General features: G+C 47.3%; 1 protein-coding gene across 1 annotated transcript in view; it reads right to left on the bottom strand.

Annotated features, from left to right (window-relative positions):
* Positions 1–25,066, bottom strand: part of CPNE4 (copine 4) — a 379,779-nt gene that overhangs the window by 98,019 nt on the left and 256,694 nt on the right. The window contains 3 exon segments of the mRNA XM_032489534.1: positions 1,199–1,282; positions 6,669–6,743; positions 9,362–9,433. Coding sequence (XP_032345425.1) covers positions 1,199–1,282; positions 6,669–6,743; positions 9,362–9,433 — 231 coding nt within the window.

Raw genomic sequence — 25,066 nt, forward strand, 5'->3', positions numbered from 1 at the left:
TTACAGGGAGTAGACACACAAGCTACACTCAGCTCCATTCATGGGTTCACTCTTTTACTAAACACACTTTAAAAATGCTAACTATGTACCAGATGACATCCACAGACTAGCCCATCTAAGACTGTTCGATTCTCATCTCCCTTAAGTATGATCTAAAAAGTTCCCAAATACTACCTGCAACCCTGTTACTTCCAGAAAACGGAACTGGATTTCCAGCACAGGGCTTGGGACTCTGGTACCCAACTCTTACCCTGGGAAGGTCATGATGGGAGTTCCTTCTTCCCTTACCCACCACTGGTAAACACAACAATCTTCTCTCAGCTCCAAGCCACTCATCAAAATTACCCTACTTCTCTTTATCAATGCACTTCACACCCCCACACAATCTCTCTTGAACTGCCTTGTAAAGAAAATAAAAGTGAAACTAGAGATGGGGGTTGGCTGTTAAGTGGGTGTGTGGCAGTGGGCAGTGGAGGGTGGGGTTCAGAGCCACATGGAGGAAAGGAGGGAGGGTGAGAGGGAGATGCAGCCAGAACAAGTGGCTGACGATTCAGGGCAGCTGTCCAGCTGGTGGACCTGACATCAATCCAGAGCGTGGATTCCCTGGGAAGGCAGGCTGGCTGCCTGAATCACAGTGAAGTTCAGGGTCAAACTCAATTCGATCCCTGGCTTACTGGGAGAATTGGTAAAGTGACCTGACCTTCCCAAAGTGCAGTTTCTTCAACTGTAAAATGGGGTAATGATAGGCATGTCCAGGGATTGTTGTGAGAAGGAAATAAAATAATGGCTTTAAAATCACTCAGCACAATGCTTACTACCTGCATGTTAGACGTTGGCTAGCATTCATGTTTTTATTATCAATTAATTGCTGGTTTTCTGTATTAAAGGTCAATAATGGAAAAGGTGGGCAAGAGAGGGTCTTCTCATGTGCCATCTACACTGAGAATAAAGGGTCCTCCTGAGGAGCGTGAAGACACCGGTCTGGGGGGATAGTTCCAGACATTAACACATGTAAGGGGGAGGGTGTAGCTCGGGGGTAGAGTGCATGCTTAGTGTACATGAGGTCCTGGGTTCAATCCCCAGCACCTCCATTATAGAAAAAATAAATGAATCTAATTGCATTCCCCCTCAAAAAAGTAAGGGGTTTCTCCAAACAGGTCAAAATGTCACTGTAAGGAGACAAGGGGGCCCTTCTCACCTCAGTCCGGTGCACAAGCTGCTGAGTTGCATCATCATTCATACGAAAAATTTCCAGGAATGGGTCTGACTTACTGAAGAAATCCTAAAACAGAGAAGCAGAAATGAGCAGTTTCCTTCCCCTCCATGCAAACACGTGTGACTAGAGAAGAGCCCCAGAATCTGCCCCCCGCCCCCACTTTATTCCTCACCCCAGGGACCCAGCCTCGGGAGAGTGAGCCACATCGGAGCCCTGGGCCCGTCAGAGGAAAGTACTCGGTGGGTTGCAAGTAGTCTTCAAAGGTCAGTTCAAGTGCCATTTCCCTGAGGAGCACTGTGTCCGCCATCTTGGAAACATTATCTACAGTCACTGTGAAGCCTGCGTCTGCTGACGGCAATACCTGGATCACTGCGGGTCTGTTCTTATCATCTGTTTCTGGTTCTGACTCCTGTTCTGCTTGTTAATTTTTGATTGAATGCTAGATGCTGTGTGAAAAAAATTACACAGGCTCGAGGTGAGTCTCCAGCTTCCAGAAGGCAGTGAGTTCCAGAAGGCAGGGGGCAGCCACCTGAATCTAAGCAGGGCTGAGTTATTTAGAGGTTAGTTTCTTCAGGAGTCTTTCAAGGCCCAGTCTACTTTCGAGTCCTTGATGCCTAGGGTGTAGTCCCTAAAGGGTTTGAACTCAAAAGCTGAGCATTCAGGAGGGCTCTTCCCCCTGGACCAGCCCTCAAGGCTAATTTCTGTTTGTCAGACTCTGAAAGGCTCTGTTTACTTCATGATCTCCCCGCTCTATAGTTTTTGTCCCGTTTCTCTCTGTGCTGTTTGCTAATTAGCCAATGCCATGTGGGACTGGCATGCCAGCTATCAGGCGCCTTCCCTTCTCCAGAGCATCTCCAAAGACCCCGGCTCGCTCAGTAGCCCTGAACTTCACTTCCCCAGTTCCATGAGACTCTCAAAACCACTGCTCAGTTTCTCTATTTCCTAGTAGCTATTTTCTATTAGGCTTCCCTCGGCATCTTGCACGGTGTCCAGCTTTCAGTGGTACACACTGTTTACTGGACGTGTGAGTGAATACACAAATAAATGAATGAACGACACGAATGCCTGGTGCGGAACAGGAGGCTCTCTGAGCAACAGCCTCAGTCATCACACTCTCACTGTGTATTTCACCAGGTGATCTCCCCAGAAATCTAGGCTGCAGCCAAGTAGAATAAAGCCTACAGCCATCCTAGTCTTTTAACTCAACAAAATATTTGCAGGGGATACCCTGATCACAGAGCCTCTGCGCTTGATGCTATAAGGTACAAGGACGGATAAAACCTTGTCCCAGCCCTCCAAAGTGCCATCCCCTTTGGGGCTAGGTACACAGATAAACATAACCTAGGGCTAGAATCAATGAATGAATGAATGAATGGTGAATGATACAGAGAAGCGGGGCAGCGATGGATTTAAGACTAGAAAATATAGCTGTGAGGAGGGCATTTCTAGGGAGACAACAGCCTGAGTGAAGGTGTGAAAGAGGAAACAGAAAGGGCACAGCATGTAGCTTAATGACCCTGGAGCCCAAGGGTGTATAGGGGAGTTTGAGGGAACACTGGTAAAGCCAGGTCCATGATATGAAGGGACCTAAGTGTGTATCCGAAGTGTCTGCTCTCACCTCCTAAGGCAGTGGGGAGCCACTGAAGGATTCTGAGCAGGAAAGTAATATGTTTGGCTCTGGAGTGAAAAAGATCAGCCCGAAAGACTATGTCGGATGCTTCAGGAAGATAAGAGATGGGGGTGGGGTGTCCGTCTTCCGCTTGGCTGACCTCCCTCCCAGCCAGAACCAACCCCACAGAGCCTGGAGAACACCCTTCTGCTCTACTTCTGAGGTGCCTGATGGCCACACACGTCATCCTGCCAAGAACCCACAGTGGCTGCTTGGATCAGCAAGTCCACTTGCAAACCTTGTTTCTCCATCAAAATGGCCTGGCTTTTCCCCCAGACACACTCCTAGCCATTCATCACCATCACGCCAGGCATTCACTCAAGACATCCTGCCTCGAGCCTTTTTCTGTTCCAATGCTCATCTTAAAGAACCCAAGCCCTCTGCTCCCTCCCTCCCCTAGTGTGGGCACGTTGTTAGCTGGTTCTACATGCCCCTGGGGTCCCTGTCAGGCTTTGACTCTGGAAATAGACTGTCGGTCCCTCGGGGGACTGGGTGTGTGAATTGCACTTAAGAATTGCTCGGTACACTGGAGGAATTCTATCTCAGTTACTTTCCTTTTTCCTTTTATTGATAATTTTAAACTCCGTTATCATTTTCTATTTAAAAGTCAAAAATTTAGAAAAAATAAAAAGATGACAAAAATAGAAATGAGGAAAAAATAGCCCATAATCTCACCCATAAGTCTACAGCTATCAATAACATTTAGATAAACATTTTTTTTTCTAGAATCTAGACATAATTTTCTTTTCTTTCTTTAAAAATATATTTGTAATCATACTCTATATACACTTAAGTACCCTACTTTTTTTTCTGTTGGCAGTATATTGAAATGCTTTTTCTACTTATTTCACATTCTTTTAAGACTCTGTTTAGGATAAGCATGGAGTTGTCAGGAGGACGTACTATAAGTCAGGGAATCAACGATCAGATATGATCTTTGTCCTCAAGTAACTAAAAACCTAACGTGTAGCACACTGGCTTTTAGGACTGCTTTCAAATCCTGACTCCACCATATACAATCTGGATGATCTGGGACAAGATATTTAATTTTTCTGAGTCTCAGTTTCCTCCATAAACGGAGACGGTGAGACAGGGCAGAGCCATTCAAGAAGTAACACAGCAATTAACACCAAGGTGGTGGAAAATTCAATTCCCAACAGACCTTAAGGCCCAAGATGGCGGGAGATTCGACTTCTAGTAGACCTTGAGCTTCATTATACACTCACTGTGATATACTGACATGGTGAATGACACACCCACAGGCACCACGGCAGTTCCCAGGCTGACCATAAAAGGTCAAAAAGGGGGCAGTGGCCCAATTCCTGGGAATCCCCGCCCCTTTCCCAAAGAAGCTGGAATAATCCCCCCACTTGTTACCGAGCCCATGAAAACTAACAACCCCGCACCTCATGGCCGCGCTCCCTTCTGCCTGAGACGGCCTGCACTCTGCTACGGAGTGTGTGTCTCTCTGAATAAATAAATCTACTTTTACTCACCTATGGCTCGCTCTTGCATTCTTTCCTGTGCGAAGCCAAGGGCCCTCCCTTGGTGGGGTGCGTCCCAGGGACTGGACGGAGACCTAGGACACGCACGGCCATCCTCTCGCCCCATTTTTTCTTCTGTCAAAACCATTCACCTCCCAGTCCAAACTGAAGAAAGAGCCTCTGCTTTGTTCTGAACAGGGCCTGCTCAACTCCAGGTTACTGGGTCTGGGTGAGATACTACCACGGGATGGAGGTCCTGGGGTCTACAGCTCCGGGCCCGAGGCTCAGCAGTGAATGACTGAGGGCCCCGGACAATCAGCACAGCCAAGGGCAGGAACGGCCATTAAGACCCAGGGTCAGAGGTGCCTGGGGCCCCTCAGCTCTGTGAGCAAGTGCTCATCTGAATGGAGGGAAACTGCTCAAACACCTGAGAGCCCTGGGCCACCAATAAGGCCCCAGCCCCCCTGCACGTGACAGAAGTCAGTTAGAGGACAAGTTAGAGATACTTAAGAGATGACTAAGTGGGAAGAAGCCGTCATAAGCCTTTAAGTGAGACGCTTAACACTGCTACCACGGACCCGAGGGTCTGTAACAGCACCAGGGAGATACCACAAAGCAGTTTGGTGAGTCTTTCTGAAACCAGGGGGGATAATGGGGGAGAAAGAATGTAATAATCACAAGGCCGTGACATCAAGGCACACTACAGCTCTCAGCTCGTGCTAATGTCAAAAGGCAGCGGTTCATGAAAGTGTCACACAATCTCCACAGGACACTAAAAACCCCCAATATAATTCCTTCTTGGGAATAAAGTCTTTCCTACTGTCCCGAGGCAGAACGCACTGCCCTTCCAGGACGCTGCGACTATAGACCACTTCTCATATCTGCTCACGGCTCGTGTGCTGTCATATCGTTTGTTGTCCACATTTGTTTCACTCAGACGGTGAACCCAGGGGGTGGGTGAGAGAGGTTCAGAGGAGGCCCTCTTCCCACCGACTGATTCGCGACAAACACACAGCAAAGGTTTGTAAATGAATGATGAATGAGTAAAGAAGCGAACACACAAGAGTGAACTGATGGGTGTATAAACGGCAGAGAACTTCCTGTAGGTGAAAGCGAACCACGCAGCCCAGGAGGTCAGCTGGTGCTTTAAGATGATGAGGAACCCCTTGAGATGCCGCCTTACCTTTCTCAGCCTGGTGCCCATGAGTGACTCTCCGAAAAAGCTCTGCCGCGTCCCCAGATCGCCCCTCCCTAGCTAGGCTCCAGGAAAACAGAGTCCTCTGCAAATGCATTTACTGATGTGATGTGCTTTGGGACTCAAGGACACAGTTGGAGGGACATCAGAAATAAACAGGAGGTTGGCGAGGAAGGGGGTGGAGACTGCACAAATGTTCCTGTACGTACAAGACTCACCAGGCGGCGCAACAGCCTGCTTTTCAGGCCTCCCTCTGCAGGGAGGGTAATGGACTAGCACAAGAGTCCTGTCTCCCATGGGCACCCTGACGCCCGCTACAGATGCCATCACTGGCTGGGAGCAGCTCCCAGGCGGCCTGGCCTCGGAATGAGGGCAGAGGTGGATTTCAGAGCAGCACCTGATGGCTTTGTGGAACCTTCTTTGGATGGCCTGGCATTCCAGGACCCACTACCTCTCTCCCTCCCTCTTTACTTATGGTCGGACTTGCACTGTGGTCTGTCAGCTCTCCCCGACTTCCTCCCCATGCTCCAATACAGGCATTTCTCCTAATAAAACCCTCGCACACTTAATCCTGGTGTGCCGTCCGATTCCTAGATTATTTGGACTAACACACAGAGTGACCTCAGACAAGTTACTTCACCTTTTAATCTGTTTCCTTACCTGTAAAACAGGGTTAATAACACCTTTCCCACAGGTGTTGTAAGAATGACTGTGATCATGCATGCGAAGCTCTCAACCCTGTCCCCATAAATATAGGTGCTTAAGAAATGTTTCGTTTCTTCCCTCTCAAGTCTTCTCTTTTCCTTTGAAATGTTCCTAGCAGTGGGGATAGTCATATTTACCCGTGCACCTGTGACCTGGGGCATTTGGGAACAAATGGACACTTAGCATAATAAAATTGTCCCGTTTTAATTACAGACCCTCCCCCTTCTCATGAACTGCTTCTCAATTTGGGGGATGTCTCACTTCGCAGACCTTCCTGAAATCTTTGATCTGTTTAATAATGTGAGTTGAAAGGGGAAAAACACCTGCAAGGAGAAACCTTGTTCCACTTCATGTTTGAACGTTATTCCTCCTTCAATATGGCCGAGCCAAGCCCTTTACCTTGTCATCCAGTTTCCGCGCGTGGAATGCGAGTTCCACGTAGTCATCGTTGCCGGACAGTTCTTCAGCGATCACCTAAAGGAGAGCGCACACATCAGGGCAGGAGCGGCTGGACCCGCGGCCCAGGGGTTCATGAACGAACTCAGCTGCTGTCTGACTCCCAAATCATCAGAGACTAACACCTGGCACGGAATCCCCTCAACCCCAGTGACACGGCAGTGTTTCCGGGTGTACAGGGAACTCCCTGCAACACACAACAGAAGGGACTGGATTTCATTTATGCTGTGCATGAGAACTTGAGGGGAGGGGTATAGGATGGAGGAAGGGCCCTGGAGCAGCGGTTAGGAAGAGCTTCTTCCTTTAAAGGTCACACAGCGTGAACAGCACATCCATACAAAATTACATACATTTTTTCCTTTGGGAAGTTACAAAGAAGGAGCAGGCAGCAACCTTTCTCCATTCTTGAGAATCAAGAACCAACAAGGAATGGGAACCAAACTGCTATGTCGTTTCCAGACCGATGTTTACAAGGGTCAGCAAAGAAATGCTCTAATTCCTGTTTCAAAAAAGTCTGTCCCTGTGCTTTCCGAGATGGAGGGGAGAGAGAGAGACAGAGACTGGTCTCGAGAGAGAATAAAAATCTAAACCCATAACTCCCAAGAACAGAGAACTCCTGACAAGGGTTTCGGTATTAGTGAAGAGATTAGTGAGTAGCTAGGAGCCTCTTTCATAAACGATCACATCCCCATATTTAATAGTGACCCTCACAGCCTTGGAGCAAAAATTGGTGGAGAAAGAAATTAGGAGGCAAACAGTAACAACAACAAAAATCCTGACACCAGTCTCGTTGCATACAGGTTAAGCCACTTCTAAATAACGTCACACCTTCACCATGGACTCAGAGGCCGCAGCACGTGCACACTCTTATCAAAGCTGTTATGTAGAGACACTGGGCTCTAATTCAATCTCGTATCCACTCTGGGCTCAACATTCCCATTATGAGTTGAGTTCATCTGTTCTGAGTACACACTGGTGGCCTCGGGAGATTTTTATTTCATGTGTGATCTTAAAGCTGTCTTAAAGGTTGTCTAAAAAGGGAAAGACCCCTCCATAAGTGTGGAGGGTAGGAGGCATGGGTCCAGACACACAGTGAAAACTCAAGAACTACTTGATAAGCCAGGAATCCTCCCATTCAGAGTTTTCATTCCTTTCTCATTTGTTCCTGATCACCTGCAATGCCTCTTACATGCCTCTTGAGCCATGATCTTTGTTTTGGGGTCAAAGACACCTTTGGAAAGATGAAAGTTTTAGTCTCCATCTGCAAAGTCTCAAAACTTTGCACCTGTTTTGAAGTGTTTTCCAGAAATTATTGAAGCCATTTTTCTGATCCAAGGACCCAGGAGTAAAAGAAGGATTTAAATATTTAAAATTAAGAAGGAGATCAAATTTTTCTGGGCTGCGTGGAGGAAGAAAATCTCCAAGACATCTTAGAGAAAAGGTGGCAAGATGAGCTTCTGTCCTCCTGGGGAAGAACCAAGGAAAATCGCAGACCTGGTTCACTGTCCCAAGGCTCATCTGGGATTGTAGGCTCTGGGAGCAAGCCCGTGGGTTCATGACTTTTAGAGCAGCAGTGGGGTCTCCACAGACCATTTGAACCATCTGCTCATGACTGAACACGGTAGGCAAAGAGAAGCTTGGACATGATGTGTCATTTAAAACATTCAAGCCAACAAACCCAGGGAAGTTCTTGTAAGAATGGTCACAGCTTTCAGCAGTGGAAATGAAAGACTCCTGAATTTTTCCTTTAAAAATGGCTTAATTTTTTTTTTAATGAATCAGTCACTTTCAAGTTAAAAAGGAATGTTCAAAGAACTCAGAAGGTTTGCCTCGCAAGCAATTCAGATGCTCCTGGTACTTTTTTCTACCCACTGCTACTATTATTAACATTTTCGTCCACACAGCTAAACGATTAGACTACTTTATTTTTCTCAAGGGCTCTAATACAAGATGCCAAAGTTTCAAATACTGGAGCTCTACTTGAAAATTTAATATTTTATTTAGAAACACTTCCAGTATTGCTCAATAGAACAGTCTGCAATGACAGAGCTATTCTGTAATCTGCACTCCCAATAAAGTAGCTGCTAGCCACGAGGAACTACCGAGCACTTGATACTGGTTAAGAGTAAGAAATGGCTAGTTGCTTTTATTTAATTTAAATAATTTTATGTAAGTTTAAATAATCACATGGCTACTAAAAAGAACAGCACAGCTCCAAACTATCATATTAAAGAGGAGTTAAATGCTGGGCTCTCTGATCCTGAGGCAACAGACCAAACCTCAGACTAAATGCTATTAGAGCACATTTTTTTTTCTCAAAAAAAAAAGAAGAAGAAGAAGAAGCGGGGATATGTAGCTTTAATTATTTGAAAATTCCAGACAATTCCATATTCTTATTGTGCTCAGTAACTCCATCTCTGTCCCCTGCTAAAAATGATATTTCATTGCAGAAGTGCTTAGTTGAAGTGAGTAGCCTCACTTTCCAATCCTTCTCCTGGGATGGAAGGTCAAAATCGTGTGGTCAGGAAGGAGAAAGCTGGAAATAAGATGGGGTGACTCGGACAGCTGAGCAGCTGTGGAATCGCCTCCCCGGCGCCGGGCTGGGCCAGCCAGCACCATCTGGCCAGCAGGCTTACCGTCATGGAGGACTTCCCGGCCGTGTTCCCGTGCTTCAGCAGGGATTTGGACAGCTTCCTCTGGGAAACAATCTGCACAAAAGGAGACACAAGGTGGGGATATCCGTCACAGACCTGCAGGTGTGCTTTCTAACATCCCCTACAAACCCCGGCACTGACAGCTCTGCTGGAAATTAAGACATCTATGTCTGTTTATTTCCCGAGGTTCTTCCACACACTGCCTCTAAATGCAGGTACCCCTTCCCTCCTCTATCGCATGTGACGTGTAAGAGTGTGGGGGCCATTACAGATAACTCAGTCGATGAGGAGGTGGCTTAATTGCTGCTAAAACACTTAACATTAAAATGAGCTGGAACATATTGGATATGGACATAAAGTAGATGAAGTTTCAAAATGACCCCAAATTAGCACTAAAAGTTCTGTGTAGTGTGGGGGTGGGGGGCAGGGAGGGAAAGAAACTCAAGGTCCAAATAGACAGCTTCTGTATCCATACTCTCCAGAGTCCTATTTTAAATATATTCATTAGGAAGCTGTAAAGTCAGTGATCAGGAAACGGATGCTGAGACAAGCTGACAGGAGTAATTGGGGTCCTCTCCATGATTCAGGGTCAATGCGCAACGAGCACTGATACTAAAATCATCATTACACTGGGAGCTATTCTGAGCAGAATCTGCCCACCCACCTTGTTTTCTTTCCTGAAAGAGAAGAGTGGCAAGGTACCGAGGCCCTGACGGACGAGCACCCACAATTCCCAAAGCAGACAGGGCTTGAAAGAACCAAGTGAAAGCTGTGCTCTGACTGAGGACAAAGTCCCCTGTTGCGATCAGTGGCCTCTGCCTAAAATGGCCCCAGGGATCCTCGCTTCTTGACATTCACACCATTGGTAATTCCCTCCTCTTGAGTGTGGGATGGATCCAGTGACTGGCGTCTAGTGAACAGGATACCACACAAGCAATGGGATGTCACTTCTGAGATTAGGTCACGACATCTCTGTGACTTCCCTCTTGTTCACTGTATCTCACTGTCTCCTTCCCAGAGTCTCTGCACTGGAGAAGCAGGCTGTGAACAGCCATGGAGAACACCCCACATGGCACGGAAGTGAGGTCTCCAGTCCACGGAGGGGAGAACCAGAGGCCTGCCCACAGCCACACGCGTGAGCCTGGAAGCAGGTGCTCCTCCAGGTTGAGTCTTGAGAGAACGACACCTCGACTGCAGGCCCGTAAGAGACCCCAACCCAGAGGACCTGGCCACGCTGCCTGATCCCTGACACACAGAAACAGTGATATAATCAATGTGGGCTTTTTTAAGACTTCAAGTTTTGGGGTAATTTTTTAATGCAGCAATAGGTAAAAATGCACATAAGATAGGGAAGGCAATCTCTGCAAAAAGTCAGGATGTGAACCCATTCTCTGAAATCCTTCTAGCCTTTTCTCTGTATTAGAGCAATAAAAATATTAGAAGCGTGCTGATATCAAACACAAAAAGTTCAGGGAACTTCGCTAGACCAACCAGATTTAAAGATCATGATGTTCAGTCTGCTATATTCTGAAGAGGAAGGAGCATTTCTGTGAAAATCACCAGGCGATGATGACGATGATAATGATGATGATGATGATGACGACGAATATGATGGAGATGATGGTGGCGGTGGTGATGCTGCTGACAATGCCAATGATGGAGAAGATGGTGGTGGTAGTGATGGTGATGATGGTGATAATGATGACAGAGATAATGATGATGATGATGACAGTGGTGACAATGATGACAATGATGGTGATGATGATGACAGTGATGGTGACAACATTAATGACAGCAATGGAAGCACCCATGGAAGTACAGGTACTATGTGGCAGATGCCTTATTCACTCTACAAATAATTATTTAGCTCCACTGTATGACAAACCTGGCACCAGGCACTAAGCAGAGTCAGATGCAACATCTGACCCCTGGAGCTGACATTTTAGTGAAGGAGACAGGAATTCACCAAACAGTCAAATAAACGAATGTAACTCATCACAAAGGAGAGACACACTGGCCATGGTGGGGATGGTGAATGGACAGATGGCAGGTGATGAGCAGACTGTAGTCCAGGTGGGAGGGGATAGTGGCCGTGGAGATGGAGACAAGTGACCGGATTCTGAGATGCTCAGGTACAAGACAGTCAGCACTTGGACATGGACTAACCATGGTGAGAGCCAGAGGCATCATAAATGCATCACTGGATCGGACAGTCCCACCATGCAGTAAGCTGAGTCACAGGAAGAGGACGTGATATTGGAGGGCAAAGAACAAAGTACAGGGCAGAAAGCAGACCAGAGTAGGTTGAAGGGGAGAGGAAAAGGGAAGGAAATGTTAGAAGCATGTGAAGACACAGTTCTTTCAACAAGTTTGGCTCTGAAGTGGGGAAGAGAGAACAGACTCTGAAGGGAAGGGGAAATTCAGTATGGTTTTGGTTTTAGCAGTCTCTTTGTTGCTAATTTTACAGCCCACAAGTTTGGTCTGATTAATTTCCTTTTGTAGATGAGGAAAACTGGACATGGAGGGTTTCAGTAACTTTCCCAAGACCACAGAGCTAAGAAGGAATGTGTCAGGGATTTGAACACAGGTCTGACTCCAGAAACCAGTTACACTATGACTGGTAAGCAAACTCATAAAATAGATTTAGAAAATGTTCACAGCTGGATATTCACCATATGTGTTTGCTTTTAAGCCCTCCATCTCATGTTAGTGTGCTCAATCTGCAACATGTAAATGCGGAGAAAATGATATAGAAGTCATCAAGTTAAGAAGAAAGTAAGACCTTAAGGATGAAGTAATCTGAAGACACTGGCTTTGGTTAAGGGCAGGGGAGCATAACAATTGAGAATGCCGGGCTTTTTCTTTTTTAAATTTATAGTTGACTATCAAAAAAATGACATGAAAAACTTCAGATGATAAAGGAATTAGCATTCCTTCCCATAGTTCATTCTGAATCCAAACTCCTTATCTGTTCCACCCTACTCATTAAGAACGTTCCAATGCTTTCAGTCCTTAGGCAAAATCATCATTCCTTCCCCTCCCCATTCCCACACTGTCACTTATTCTAGAAAAGCTACCACTTCCTAGAACAATGTAGAGATTATTTTTTTTAAATTAAAGCATAGTCAGTTTACAGTGTTGTGTCAATTTCTCGTGTACAGCATAATGTTTCACTCATACGTACACATACATATATTCCTTTCATATTCTTTTTCATTATAGGTTACTACAAGATACTGAAAGTAGTTCCCTGTGCTGTACAGTAGAAATTTGTTGTTTATCTATTTTATGTATAGTAGTTTGTATCTGCGAATCCCAAACTCCCGATTTATCCCTTCCTAACCCCTTTCCTCCCTGGTAACCATAAGTTTGTTTTCTATGTCTGTGAGCCTGTTTCTGTTTTGTAAATAAGTTCATTTGTAGATGTTATTTTTTAACTTGGGATGAACCAAAACACAGAAACACAGAAGACAAACAGCAAAAGGACATTAGGAAGACTCTGTGGTTTCTCTCTAGGGGTTTTTCAGCAACGGCGTTGGGAAAACATGTGAATAAACGACAAAACAAGATCCCGAGAAGCAGTAGCCAGGCCGACATCTGACTAAAGAAAGGCAACTTTATGCCCTGTTTCCCAAATCAATCTGGTCTCAGAAATACTTTTGCCCAATGTCATTGTGTTTCATCCACACTGGTCACCTATTTCCATTGCTCTGAGTGACCCCCAAACCCTCTCAGCACTGGGATGACCTATGCCTTGGGTTACTAGGTGTAGGGAGACCATCTTTACAGACTGTGTCTTCCAAGACCCACATTCTCTTTCTTCAAGGAAGACCAAGGGGGACTCAACCTATGGGAACCTGGATGGTCACAGCTCTCTCCTCACTGCTGACTTATTTAGAAATGCCAACATTTCCATTTGTAGGGTCTGAAGAGAATGCTACCATGTACCACCTCTGCTTTTTACAAAGCTCAGAAGATAAGCAATTTCTCGGGAAACATTCCTTCCCAAGAAACGGGCATTTGAGGAGACAAGTGGTTAATGAAGCAGGCATGCAAACGAACTTATTTGACAACCCCATGCTTCCAGTCAGCCCCGAAGAATGAGTAATAATTAGGGTGTCACTGTAATAATGATGACAGAGACTGGCTATCCGCCCTGCCATGCTGAGGACAGTGGGCGGGGACAGGAGGACACCAGCTGCAGCGCTGATGGACAGAGCAAAGCCCACTGTTGCAATCCCACCTCTCATCACGCTTTGATGCAGCGGAAGCAACTGCACTAGGCTCAAAAAGGCCCTGGGTCTCGTCGGAGGAGGGAGTTAGAGTGACAAGGACCCACCCTGGTCCCAGCTGACATCTGAGGCCAACAAACAGGCAGCTCTGATGGCTCTGGGTGAAAGTCCTCTAACTGTATCCTTCTCACCCTATAGTGGGGTCATCTTCCAACAGAAGGGTGGATGCAGGGGAGGAATCACTCTTTCAGCAAAGTCGGACCAGAGGGACACGAGTACCCTTAAGTCCTTGATCTGCACTCACACATGGATCTGGGGAGGACGTGCGACTTCCCCCTGAATGGACCGTGTTTGAACAGCAGGGAACCACATTTTCCAGGAAAGTCCATTGTTCCATTTAAATGAATGGGAACAAAGCCAGAATAAAACACACTTTGGCCCATATTTCAACAAGTGTATGTTCAGCTGAACTTGCTTACAAAGTCTTTCAAAACAGTCAGTTTGGGGACTAGACAGTCGTCATGAGATCTTGTTGCCGGTGGACGTAACCAGTGCCCAGGTCTTTGTCCCGTTCCAGAAAGAATTCAGAGCCGATACATGGAGGTCAAGAAAGTAAAGCGAGGACTTACTAAGGGATGGATAGCACACTCCCAAGGGGAGGGCGGGCAGGCTCAGGTGAGCGGCTGCCCCGAGTTTCTTTGACAGGCTGGTTACACAAGGTGTAAAAATGAATGGGTGGAATATTCACTGGGGAAGAAGGTGTTTGAGATCATATTCCCTGATTGTCAGCTCAGCTCCACCTTCCCAAAAGGAGGAGGGATTTTTGTCCTTATTTAGTCTGGATGGGAAATGTCTTGGCACCAATGCATGATGAGTACTTCTCATCTGCAAGGCTAACGTTATGGTAATGAGGGCATAATGAGCAAAAGGTTACATTTGGACACTGGAGATTCTGGCCTTTTCCCACCTTTCTTTGCCTGCTTCCAGGCCATTCGTCACCCCAGAATGTGTAATTTCCTATCAGTCGGAAATTCCTGCTTTTCTTTGCCCAGGGACCCCCGATATTCACAAGATGTATGGCTTCCTGCCAGCTGGTCTGTGCCCCACCCTTTCTGCCCAAATCCTGTCATTTGGCCTGCATCCCCCTTTCTCTGCTCATATCTAGCCATCTGCCTGCTCTAACAATCTCTCTTTTACTGAAAATACCTTCTGATTATTTTTTGAAATCGCTCTAAACTCTAGCGCAACAACAAACATTTAGTGAACCTCTTCTCTGTGCCTGGCACTGATATGAGGCCACAGTGGTGAACAGGTGAAACACACCTTTACAATACCTGACAGTCGCACTTCTGTTAGCCAGCACTGATGATGCCCGAAGTGTGATCAGAGAACTTTCATTCCTTGAAAGGCAAGTAAATATTGTATAAAAGAAGTCTTTGTGTGCAAAAGCCTAGAGATCACAGGATGGGAAAAAACTGACATCTTCACTGCAGGACCTCAGCAGAGCTTTAGCTGTGAATCACCCTGAGCACAGCCATGGAAGGCGCATTTCTTGCTCTTCCAGCCCCAGAACCGGGGGGTCGAAGGGCATTCCTAGGGTTCTGCTCCCACCACTGTGGGACGACCACGGTTCCGAGGGCTTGCTGTGCAACAGGGGGACTGGCCCAGGTCCCCCTGGATCTTACTCCTGCAGAGCTGGAAGTGTTAGGGAGTCAGATAAGTGGGGGCACAGAGCAGATAAGGTGGAGGAGAGGGAGGAGGGTCCGGAAGATGGCAGTGTGCCTGCCTTCAGCATAGAGGGGCTTTACATCCTCTAAAGGAGCACCAGCAAGAGCCCAGTTAGAACCCAACCACTGCAACTGTGCGGAAGTGAGAAGGACCTAACAGGACAGGACCCAGCGCTCATTGTAACGTAATTAATACGTCGGTTTAGGCCCCTCCATGGGTGTTTCTGTGTGCATCACGGGTAAGGACACGCGCAAAGGGGCCAAACATGACTAAGCACTCCAGGGACAAGAGTCGTCAGTCAACCAAGAGACCACCTCTAAGCGAGGCTGTAAAAGAAGGGGGCAGAGACCACTGCTCTCCGCCCCTGGATCAGCCCGCCTCCTGTTCTTGGAGGGGTGCTTTTCCTTTCCTAAATAAATCCTTTAAAGTCTTTCAGAACACAGTGCACTGTCCCTCTGACTGCAATCTTATCTTTCGGGTAAGACAAGAACTGAGGTCTTTTCCTTCCTTATGGGGTAACAGAAGGGCTTCTGACAGCTGGCATTGGCAGAAGTCAGACCTGCTCATGGAGACCCTGGCCCTGACACTCTCCCTCCCTCTCCTGCCTGCCTTCCTCCCACCACTGACCCAAAGGACTCACGGTCCTATCTGAGCACACAGTGATACCTGAGGCCTGTGGCTTCCTGTGCACACTACCAATAAAGGGAAGCTTGACAACTGTTTTAAAGAGCATGAAAAAAGCCTTTAAGAGCTATGCTTTTTCTTATACTGTCCCTCTGCCTAGGATGATCCCACACTCTCCCCCAGGCAGCAAACCTTATTCACATTTTAAGCTCCAGTTACCAGTGTGGGATGGCTGCTGTGGTAGGAGGGGCTGAAGTCCTCTGGGCACGGAGGGCTGTCCCTCCATCCCTCACATTGCCCCCCTTCCCGCGCGTCCCACCTGGCTCCCTCCAGCATCTGTAACAGGGCCTGGGAACTTGCCAGAAATGCAGGCTCTCAGGGCCCACCCCAGACGCACTGACTCAGAATTTGCATTTTAATGAGATCCCCAGGTGATCTGCACATACATGAAAAGTGAGAAGTACAGAGCTGAGAAAGGGAGGACTGCACGCAGACAGTTTCAGTACAATAAGATCAGAGTGGAGGAATTCTACAAAAGGGCTTCAAAATGAATCTGTTCTGCCGATTTAGAGTTACTAAAGGTAAAGTTTAGGAGCCAAGAAAGGCACAAGGCTGGCGCTTTCTCCGTCATTTGGGGGAGAGGACACATGTGTGTACATTTGTTCAATGTAAACTCAGCACAGCCCTGGGCTCCCCAGTGGTCTCCGACCTGCAGAGGGACTGGCCTCAGGAGAAGGATTCAGCGAGAAGGGAGTGATGGAAGATCTCCTGGCCTAGGCCTCCTGTCTTATGCTTTCTATTAAACAGGGTTCTAATTACTTCCAGTGTAATTACAGGCTTTCCCCTTTTCCCTGACTTCATTAGCAAGGGATGGAGGGGAGGGAGAGGGATTTCAGGGCTGCCTGCATATTAATTACACATCTTGGCCTCATCGTCACAAAGGACCTGGCCCAGGGGCCGCCGCCCCACCCCGAGCCGGCACCTCGGACCGGTCAGAGAAAGGGAAAGAGCAGCCTCTCCCAGCGGCCAATGCCCAGGCAGGGCCTTGCGCCAGGTCAAGGGCGCAGGGCAGCTTTTCAACCACCGCCTGGGGGGCTGTGACCTGTCTTCTGTGAGGCTGGCGACCAAATACGAGCAGTCCGCAGGGCAGAGGAGGACTGAGGAAATCCCTTGACCATTTTTAAGTGAAGGAAGCAAACTCCAACTTCGAGGTTGTTGGACTAAGTATCCATGCTACCGTTAACAGGGGAGGAGGCCAGGGGCTCGAAGGTAAGCAAGGTCACGCAACAATCAGAGAGTCATAACACGACAGCAAGACCTCTTGTTACGTGCCGGCTACTGCGCCCAAGTGCCTTTCGCGAGCTGATTTACTTAAGTCCCATGCCAGCCCCATGAAGGACGAGGAAACGAGGGACAGAGAGTATACTGGCCAGCTGGGTCTGCCACAACCAATTACCACCAGCTCAGTGGCATGACATAACAGAACCGTGCTCTCTCCTGGTTCTGGGGGGCACAGTCTGCAGTCACGGTGTCTGCAGGGCCGCGGTCACTCCAGAGTCCCTCAGGGCGATTCCGATAGCTTGTTCCTTCCAGCACCAGGCGCCTGCTTCACCCACCCTCTTCACGCCACCGTCTCGCCCTCCTGTCTGCATCTCTCCTCGGTGGTTCTTTAATAAGGACACCTGTCACTGGATTCATTCCACCTGAGCTCTTCATCCTGCAAGCCTTTACTTAATTAGATCTGCACAGACCTGTCCAAATAAGGTCACGTTCATGGATTATGGGGCTTTGGATACAGACACACCTTTTGGGGGCCACCATCTGGCCCACGACAGAGAGGCCAGGTGACTTGCTCAAGGTGCCATGGCCGGGAAGCAGCAGAGCTGGGATGTGAAGCCAGGCAGCCCAGCTCCAGAATCCACTCCCTCTCCACCGCCTCGTGGAGATGAGGTAGGCAGGACTGGTCCAGGCCCCGTGCTAACCCTCCCAGGTGCGTGCAAGGGTTCACGTGGTTTGCCCCTCGCCTGAGGGGAGCTGACCTCTCCCTCAGACTGCTGCAGGGGCCACACAACTGCTCCCCCAGCTTCACTGCTTCTATCAAATGTAGAGTAAGGTTCACACGTGAGGCTCCAAACGCTGAGCCTGGTGTGGGACCAGGCAGGCTAACCTCTCCAAGCTTCTGTTTCCTCTTCTGCGAAAGGGTGACGTTACCATTCAGCCCACTGTTTCTCATGCACGTAATGAGCACCAACACAATCCCAGCATCAGGCACATCTGGATGCTCAGGAAATGCTCCTCCCTCTTCTCCCTCCCTCATCCATCCCCACACAGAGATGATAACAACCGCCGATGGGCTTGGGCTGTGGCCTGACAGTGGAGGGGAGAGAGGTGGATGGTAAAGGTATCTGAGACACTGAATTGACAGGGCTTTGTCAGTGACCGATGGATGGGCTGTGGGCAGAGTGAGCGAAGAGGCAGGAGGCGCTCCCAGGTTTGGGGGCCTCTGCTTCTGGGAGGACGGGAGTGTCATTCCCTGAACAGGGCAAGGACGGGTGGGGCAGCTGGAGGGGTGGATGGGGACATGGTGGGCTTGGTTCAGGGCTGTTGCATCTGAGAGTCATCCCAGTGGCGTCAGAATCTAGACACTGTAGGCACACGAGTCTGGGGCACAGAGGAGAGGCCTGAGCCTGGAATCTCCAACATGGGGAGGATGAATGGAAGGCCAAGAGCTGATGGGGGGTATACAGGTATACACCTGTAGCCTCTGAACACACCCAGGGGGGCCTGCCTCCTCCCTCCCATGGGAGCTGAGGGGTCACCGGGCTGCATCCTCCCCACTCAGGCTGGGGCCATGCTCTGTGGGGGCATCCAGTCCAGGGCAGGGGCTGCCTACTTTTCTGTGTGCTGATGGGAGCTTCAACAGGAACAAGAGTGAAAGTGGGAGGAGTTACTGAGGATGCAGGAAAGAGGGTACCTGTGTGCAGGGCAGGGGAAGTTGCTACGATGTTTTTACATGGATACCTGGCAACGGGTATGAAGAACCTTAAAATGGGTGCCCAAATATTCCACTGTTACTAACATATTCTAAAAAAATCAGTATCTGAGAGCATGAAGATATGTATACTATGACGCTTAAAGTGTTGTCTGTAATTGCGGAAAACCGGAAACAGCCTTCATGTCCACAGAAGGGGACACCTTACGTGATTCCTGCTGTCATGGAATACCATGTAGCCCTCAAAACAGACGATGTAGACGTACGAGCAATAACACGGAAAGGTGTTCCTGAAATATTTTTATGCGAAAAAAGCAAGTAACAAAAAGCATGTAGAAGTGACCAACCGGTTATTTAAAAAAGAACTGTATTGTCCAGCAATAAACCCACACACCTACAGTCAATTAATCTTCAACAAAAGAGGCAAGAATATACAATGGAGAAAAGACAATCTCTTCAGCAAATGGTGTAGGGAAAGCTGGACAGCTGCATGTAAATCATGAAGTCAGAACACTCCCTCACACCACACACAAAAATGAACTCAAAGTGGCTGAAAGACTTAATTATAAGACAAGACACGATAAACCTCCTAGAAGAAAACATGAGCAAAACATACTCTGACATAAATCGTACTGAACTTTTCCTAGGTAAGTCTCCCAAGGCAACAGAAATAAAATATATACAAGATCTTGTGGTAGCTCACGGTGAAAAAGTATGTGACAATGAACGTATGTATGGTCATGTATGACTGAAAAATTGTGCTCTACACTGGAAACTGACACAATGTTGTAAACTGACTATAACTCAATAAAAAAAAGCAAAAGTAAACAAATGGGACATAATCAAACTTACTAGCTTTTGCACAGCAAAGGAAACCATAAGTAAAATGAAAAGACAATCTAGGGACTGGGAGAAAATATTTGCAAACGATCCAACAAATAAGGGCTTAACTTCCAGACTACGCAAACAGTTCATGCAGCTCAATAACAAAAACACAAACAACCCAATCCAAAAATGGGCAGAAGACCTAAATACGCATTTCTCCAAGGAAGGCATACAAATGGCCAATAGGCACGTGAAAAGATGCTCAATGTCACTAATCATTAGAAAAATAAAAATCAAAACTCCAGTGAGGATAGATAAACAACAAGGACCTACTGTAGAGCACAGGGAACTAAACTATATTCAATACCTCTAACGAAAAAGAATATGAAAAGGAAGACACATACACACAGCTAAAATCTATGCCTGTACACCAGAAATTAACATAACATTGTAAATCGACTATACTTCAACCAAAAACAAATTAAAAATTAAAAACTACAATAAGGCATCACCGCATACCAGTCAGAATGGCCATCATTAAGTGTGTTATTCACTGATAGGATGAATAAGTGAGTGACTATATTATTAGTTACTTTATTGGATTATTATCCTTAACTGGCCCACAAGTAGTAGGTCCATGTCCAAGGAAGAACGAGGCCTGAATTCTGTAAGTTGCTCAGACCACCCTGTGGCTGTCACAGGCCTTCCTGAGAAAGACCCAGGAGTCAACTTATCAACTCATGGAAAAGGTCACTTCCATGTTGAGCTCTGGGAGCAGTTTGCAGTGACAGCATCGGAGTTTTTCTCATCTGCAAAGGGTTGTAGAAACTGAATGCAGCCAGTGGGCAACGTGGTTTCATGGGAGAGCAGGTATTGAAATCAGGTCAGTTTAGCTTGAATTTTAGCCCCACCACTTGCTGTCAGCATGGCTGCAGATGAATTAGGTGAGCCCTCAGAGCCAAGCTCCTGGCCTATTAAGTAGGCCCAGATACTGGCCTCAGGTAACACAGTACCTGGGACACAGCAAGGCCCCCAAACATCATTCTCCTCCCTTCAACTGAGCACTTAGGGGAAAGTCAGGGGCAGGGGGCGGGGAACTTGGGAGATTTGTAAAGGGATACAGATCTTTCTCTTATTAACTCTATGAAACGGAAGCCCAAAGGGAGTGCAGCTTAGGGGCAAGGGAGGAAGAGCTTCGTGCTCTGAAGTTGAATCCAAATGCCCGCTGCTGCTCTGGCATGTGGGAGTCGTGGAGCCTGGTCTGGTGATGAAGATGAGGATGAGGATGGCACTGAGCCCACGAATGCCTGGTACATGATCAGCACTTGGGAAATGTTAGCTATAAACATGATTTACTATCACCAAGGGACCGTAAAATATACTGTCCCAATAGGGACACTTGTAACTGAACCATGACAAGGGGTGTAAAGCAGGGTGGCTGGAGGCAAACGGAGTTCATGTTACTCTGTCTTGATCAGGACATCTCACATGCAAGGATGAGCTCCTCGTCCTGGGAAGTATTTAAGTAGAGGCCGGTAGCACCAGAGGACTGACTCCTGCCCCGGTCTGGCTGAACTCAGCAAAGATTTTGTCTTCTTCCCCATTTCAAGCTTTTCTGATTCCACTGGGATCCTGCCTGCAAGTTTCCTGTAATAGTTTTCCTGGTGGAAGTCTCACTGGGGAGAGAGAGGTTTGAAGGACTTGCACTCTTTCGTTTTTGCTAACTGGCTTGGGGTTGTGTGCAGACCTCGGCCTCCTGGCAGGCAGACACCAGGAAGGGCAGAAGCCCTGCAATCAGCCCCCTTGGGCCTCTCCTACATGCCCTGGTGGACAGAGGAGCCACAGGGCTCGCATTCTGTCCACAACAGTTAATGAATTAATACTCAGCTCATTTTGCCCTTGAATCTGAAGCCAAGACTCCTGGGAATGATTGTGTGACCCAGGCAGTTATTTTTTTTTTCCCCTAAAACTTTATTAGCTTAATTCAAAATAAAAACATTCTCTTTCTCAAATTAGGCTTGAACTGGAGAATCTGGGCTTTGGGGGACTCTCAGACCCTCTCGGCAGTTCCAGAGAAGTTTCCCTGACTTATTGGTTATTCGTGCTCCGAGCCCTCCAGGGTCTCTTCTGTAATCAAAAGCAGTATTACGAAAGGTCAGAATCCTAGTACCCAAGCAAACCCGCCTCCCTGGGGGGAGTTGGGGGAGGCAAGGCTCCACCTGCAGCATCTGCAAGGTGCTTTCTCAAACACCTAACAGAAAGCACAGCCTCAGCAGATACCCCAATTATTCCCCAAATTAGATGGTCGTTACACGTTTTAAAGTTCTTCAAAATTTAAGACCAATACAATACTGGGTGTCAGATTCTTCAACGTGAATTTGAGTTCTTTCAAGTCAGGATGCAGGCATGCACCAAGTCATTAAAACATTCACAGAAACTCATTAAAAATTATGTTTTTTACAAACCGTTACTGTATTTCTTTCCTGACTATAGAGGTGATAAACATTCCTTTTAGAAAACACAGAAACACATGGAGGTGATGCTAAAAATCACCCATACTCCCACAGTCTAATCATCATCAAGGTTGTCATTTAAAAATACATCCTCCTGGTCCTTTGGCCTATGAAGAAGTGAGGACTTTAAGAGCTAGTAACATCTTTCCCACCTTCGAGACAGAAGACAAAGAAGAGCTTACTCTTCCTACGGCTACATTTGAGGCTCAGAAAAGTACCAATTTATGATAACCATAACTCAGTAACTAAATCTCATAAGCGGCCAAACTAAAAAAAAAAAAATGCAGAAGTTGTCTCAAGTTTTAAAATAGTGGTTGTAAAATTTATAAATATATTTCAAAAAACTTATTTTTGGTAAATAAGAATACTGGGTGGAGAATTCATCTTGGGGCTACTGGATTAGTTGATGAAGTGACTTTTGGGTTGGACTTCAGCCATTTGGCTACTTGGCTGGTGGATGATTTGGGTCATGGGGCTGCGGTGTCTCATGCCTCAGGGCTGAGATAAGCCCAGGGCAGTTTTGTTTAAGCACTCAGGACACTGATAATTGAGAAGGTACAACAGGAATGGCTGCAGAGAAATGCAAGGACCCGATGGTGGCGAGAGAATGGGCAGACACCCCGAGGACTGGCTCAGGGTGGGTTTTTATAGCCCGTAGTGCTGAGTTGGTGAAAGAGGGGCTGGCATGAAGGCTGGTTGGCCACAGGCAAAAATGGGAGGTCGGGCAGAGGTCCCAGAAGCTGCCTTCAACCTGGCTGGCTCCGATGGCTCCCTGAACGGGGAGACAGGCCCAGGGCACCCTGCTGGGGTGGGCCAGCCTGCCTGAAAGAGGTGGGACCAGGACAGACACCGAGAGCTGCTTTTTTGCAGTGACATGTCAGTACTCGAAACTTCTCACCCAGCTTCAGGTCCTGTGAATGTATATGGAACAGGGCTTGTAAACATAAGCCTACTTTATTTTATTTTTTGCATTCTTTTTTATTAAAGTATAGTCAGTTACAACATGTCAATTTCTGGTGTACAGCATCATGTTTCAGTCATACATATACATACATACATTCCTTTTCCTATTCTTTTTCATTACAGGTTATTGCAAGATATTGAATGTAGTTCCCTGTGCTATATATTAGAACCTTGTTGTTTATCTATTTTATATATAGTAGTTAGTGCCTGCAGTTCTGGAACTCCCAACTTATCCTTTCTCACCCCCTTTTCCCCTGGTAACCATAAATTTGTTTTCTGGGTCTAACACAGGCCCATTTTAATTGCCACTAACTGTATCTTTTGAAAACTCTCTTTGAAATTAAGTATAACACTCTGCTGGGAGGAAGGGAGCACAGAGGCGGGCGTACAGTCTGTGGCTAGATGAAAGCCCTGGACAAGCCCAGCGGGGTTGGGGAGGGGAGCGAGGTGGGCACAGAGCATCCTCCAAGGGGCAAGGGTGCCCTCACTCTCAGAGACAAGGGAAAGGAGCGAGATGAAGGAGCATCACTGACTACCAGAACTGGAAGGAACTTAGAGATGACTCCAGACAAACCGTCCCTCTGGAGAAGAGGTCACTAGGTCGCTGCCCGAGATCACATGGGTACCTGGTGCCAGATCCAGACCCCAGGGCTCACGATGCCAGGCTCAGGCACCAAAGAAGAGATTTTAAAGGTACAAAAGGAGACTCTAGAGAAGGCAGAGGGATTTTCCTAGGATTTGAAAGTAAGGAGATTACTTGCCCGACAAAGACAGCAAAGAAAAAGGCAAGAATTAATTTTATCCTTCTTGGAGGGTTCACCAGCGATTGCCCGTGAACAGAACTGTCAGCCGGGAGGAAGACTGCTGCCCAGGAATTCTCAGCGGGGCTGGGAGCTGAGCTGATGGTCTTTATTGAAGGCATCATTCATCACTCAGGTGGTTTCCACTGGCAGTAATCCTGCAAACTTAGGGAAAGCTTTCCATGTGAGAAGCAGAAAGAAAATGAGCTGCCTGCTGTGATATGTGAATTTGACTTCCTCGGGCTGTCCATTTTCTGCCATGAGGATATTGGATGTTAAGCAACAAAGTACCAGCCTTGGGAATCTCACTCTGGGGGCTCTACTTTCCGTCAGGATAACACTTTCTGCACCATCACACCCGCAGTGCCCACCGATCGGGTCCATTCCAGCCTGAGACCAAAGGGCCACTGATCATGGACAGCTTGTGGTCTACAATCCTCCAGGGGTCCTTGTGGCTGAGGTAATCCTAACACTCACCTGCGGCATGAAGGGAACCAAAGTCTGGATAACAGGTCAGTTCAACTGTGTTTAGTGGAAGGAGAAACAAACTTTAGAAATCAAGATCTTCACCGAGAACAGACACTCTAAGGCATGTACATGGTTCTTTGGAGGACTGCAAACTTTACAAAGCAATTTTTCCCCCTGCTCTCCAGATGTTTTCTTTGTCCCACTTAATGTCTCCAGATAATTGCCCCAAACATTAGTTAAAACTAGTGATACAGGGTCCAAGATTCACTAGCATTCCTCTCCCAGGGTTCTGGGGGAGTGGTTCGCCAAGTGTGGCCCTGACCAGCAGTGCCTTCGTCACCTGGGAAGTCAAAAAGCAAATTACCTGTCTTCTCACTAAATCTTCTGAATCAGACACTCTGGGGGTGGGGCCCACACTGCATGTTGTAATAAGCCTCCAGGTGGCTCTGACAAGTTCAAGTTTGAGAACCTCTGCTCCATGAGGAGATGGGACCTGATTCCGTTCTCATGAATAGAGTCAGAGCCCCCCAGAGGGTTTTGGG

This window comes from Camelus ferus, chromosome 1 (genome assembly GCF_009834535.1).
Source record: "Camelus ferus isolate YT-003-E chromosome 1, BCGSAC_Cfer_1.0, whole genome shotgun sequence".
Taxonomy (NCBI): Eukaryota; Metazoa; Chordata; class Mammalia; order Artiodactyla; family Camelidae; genus Camelus; species Camelus ferus.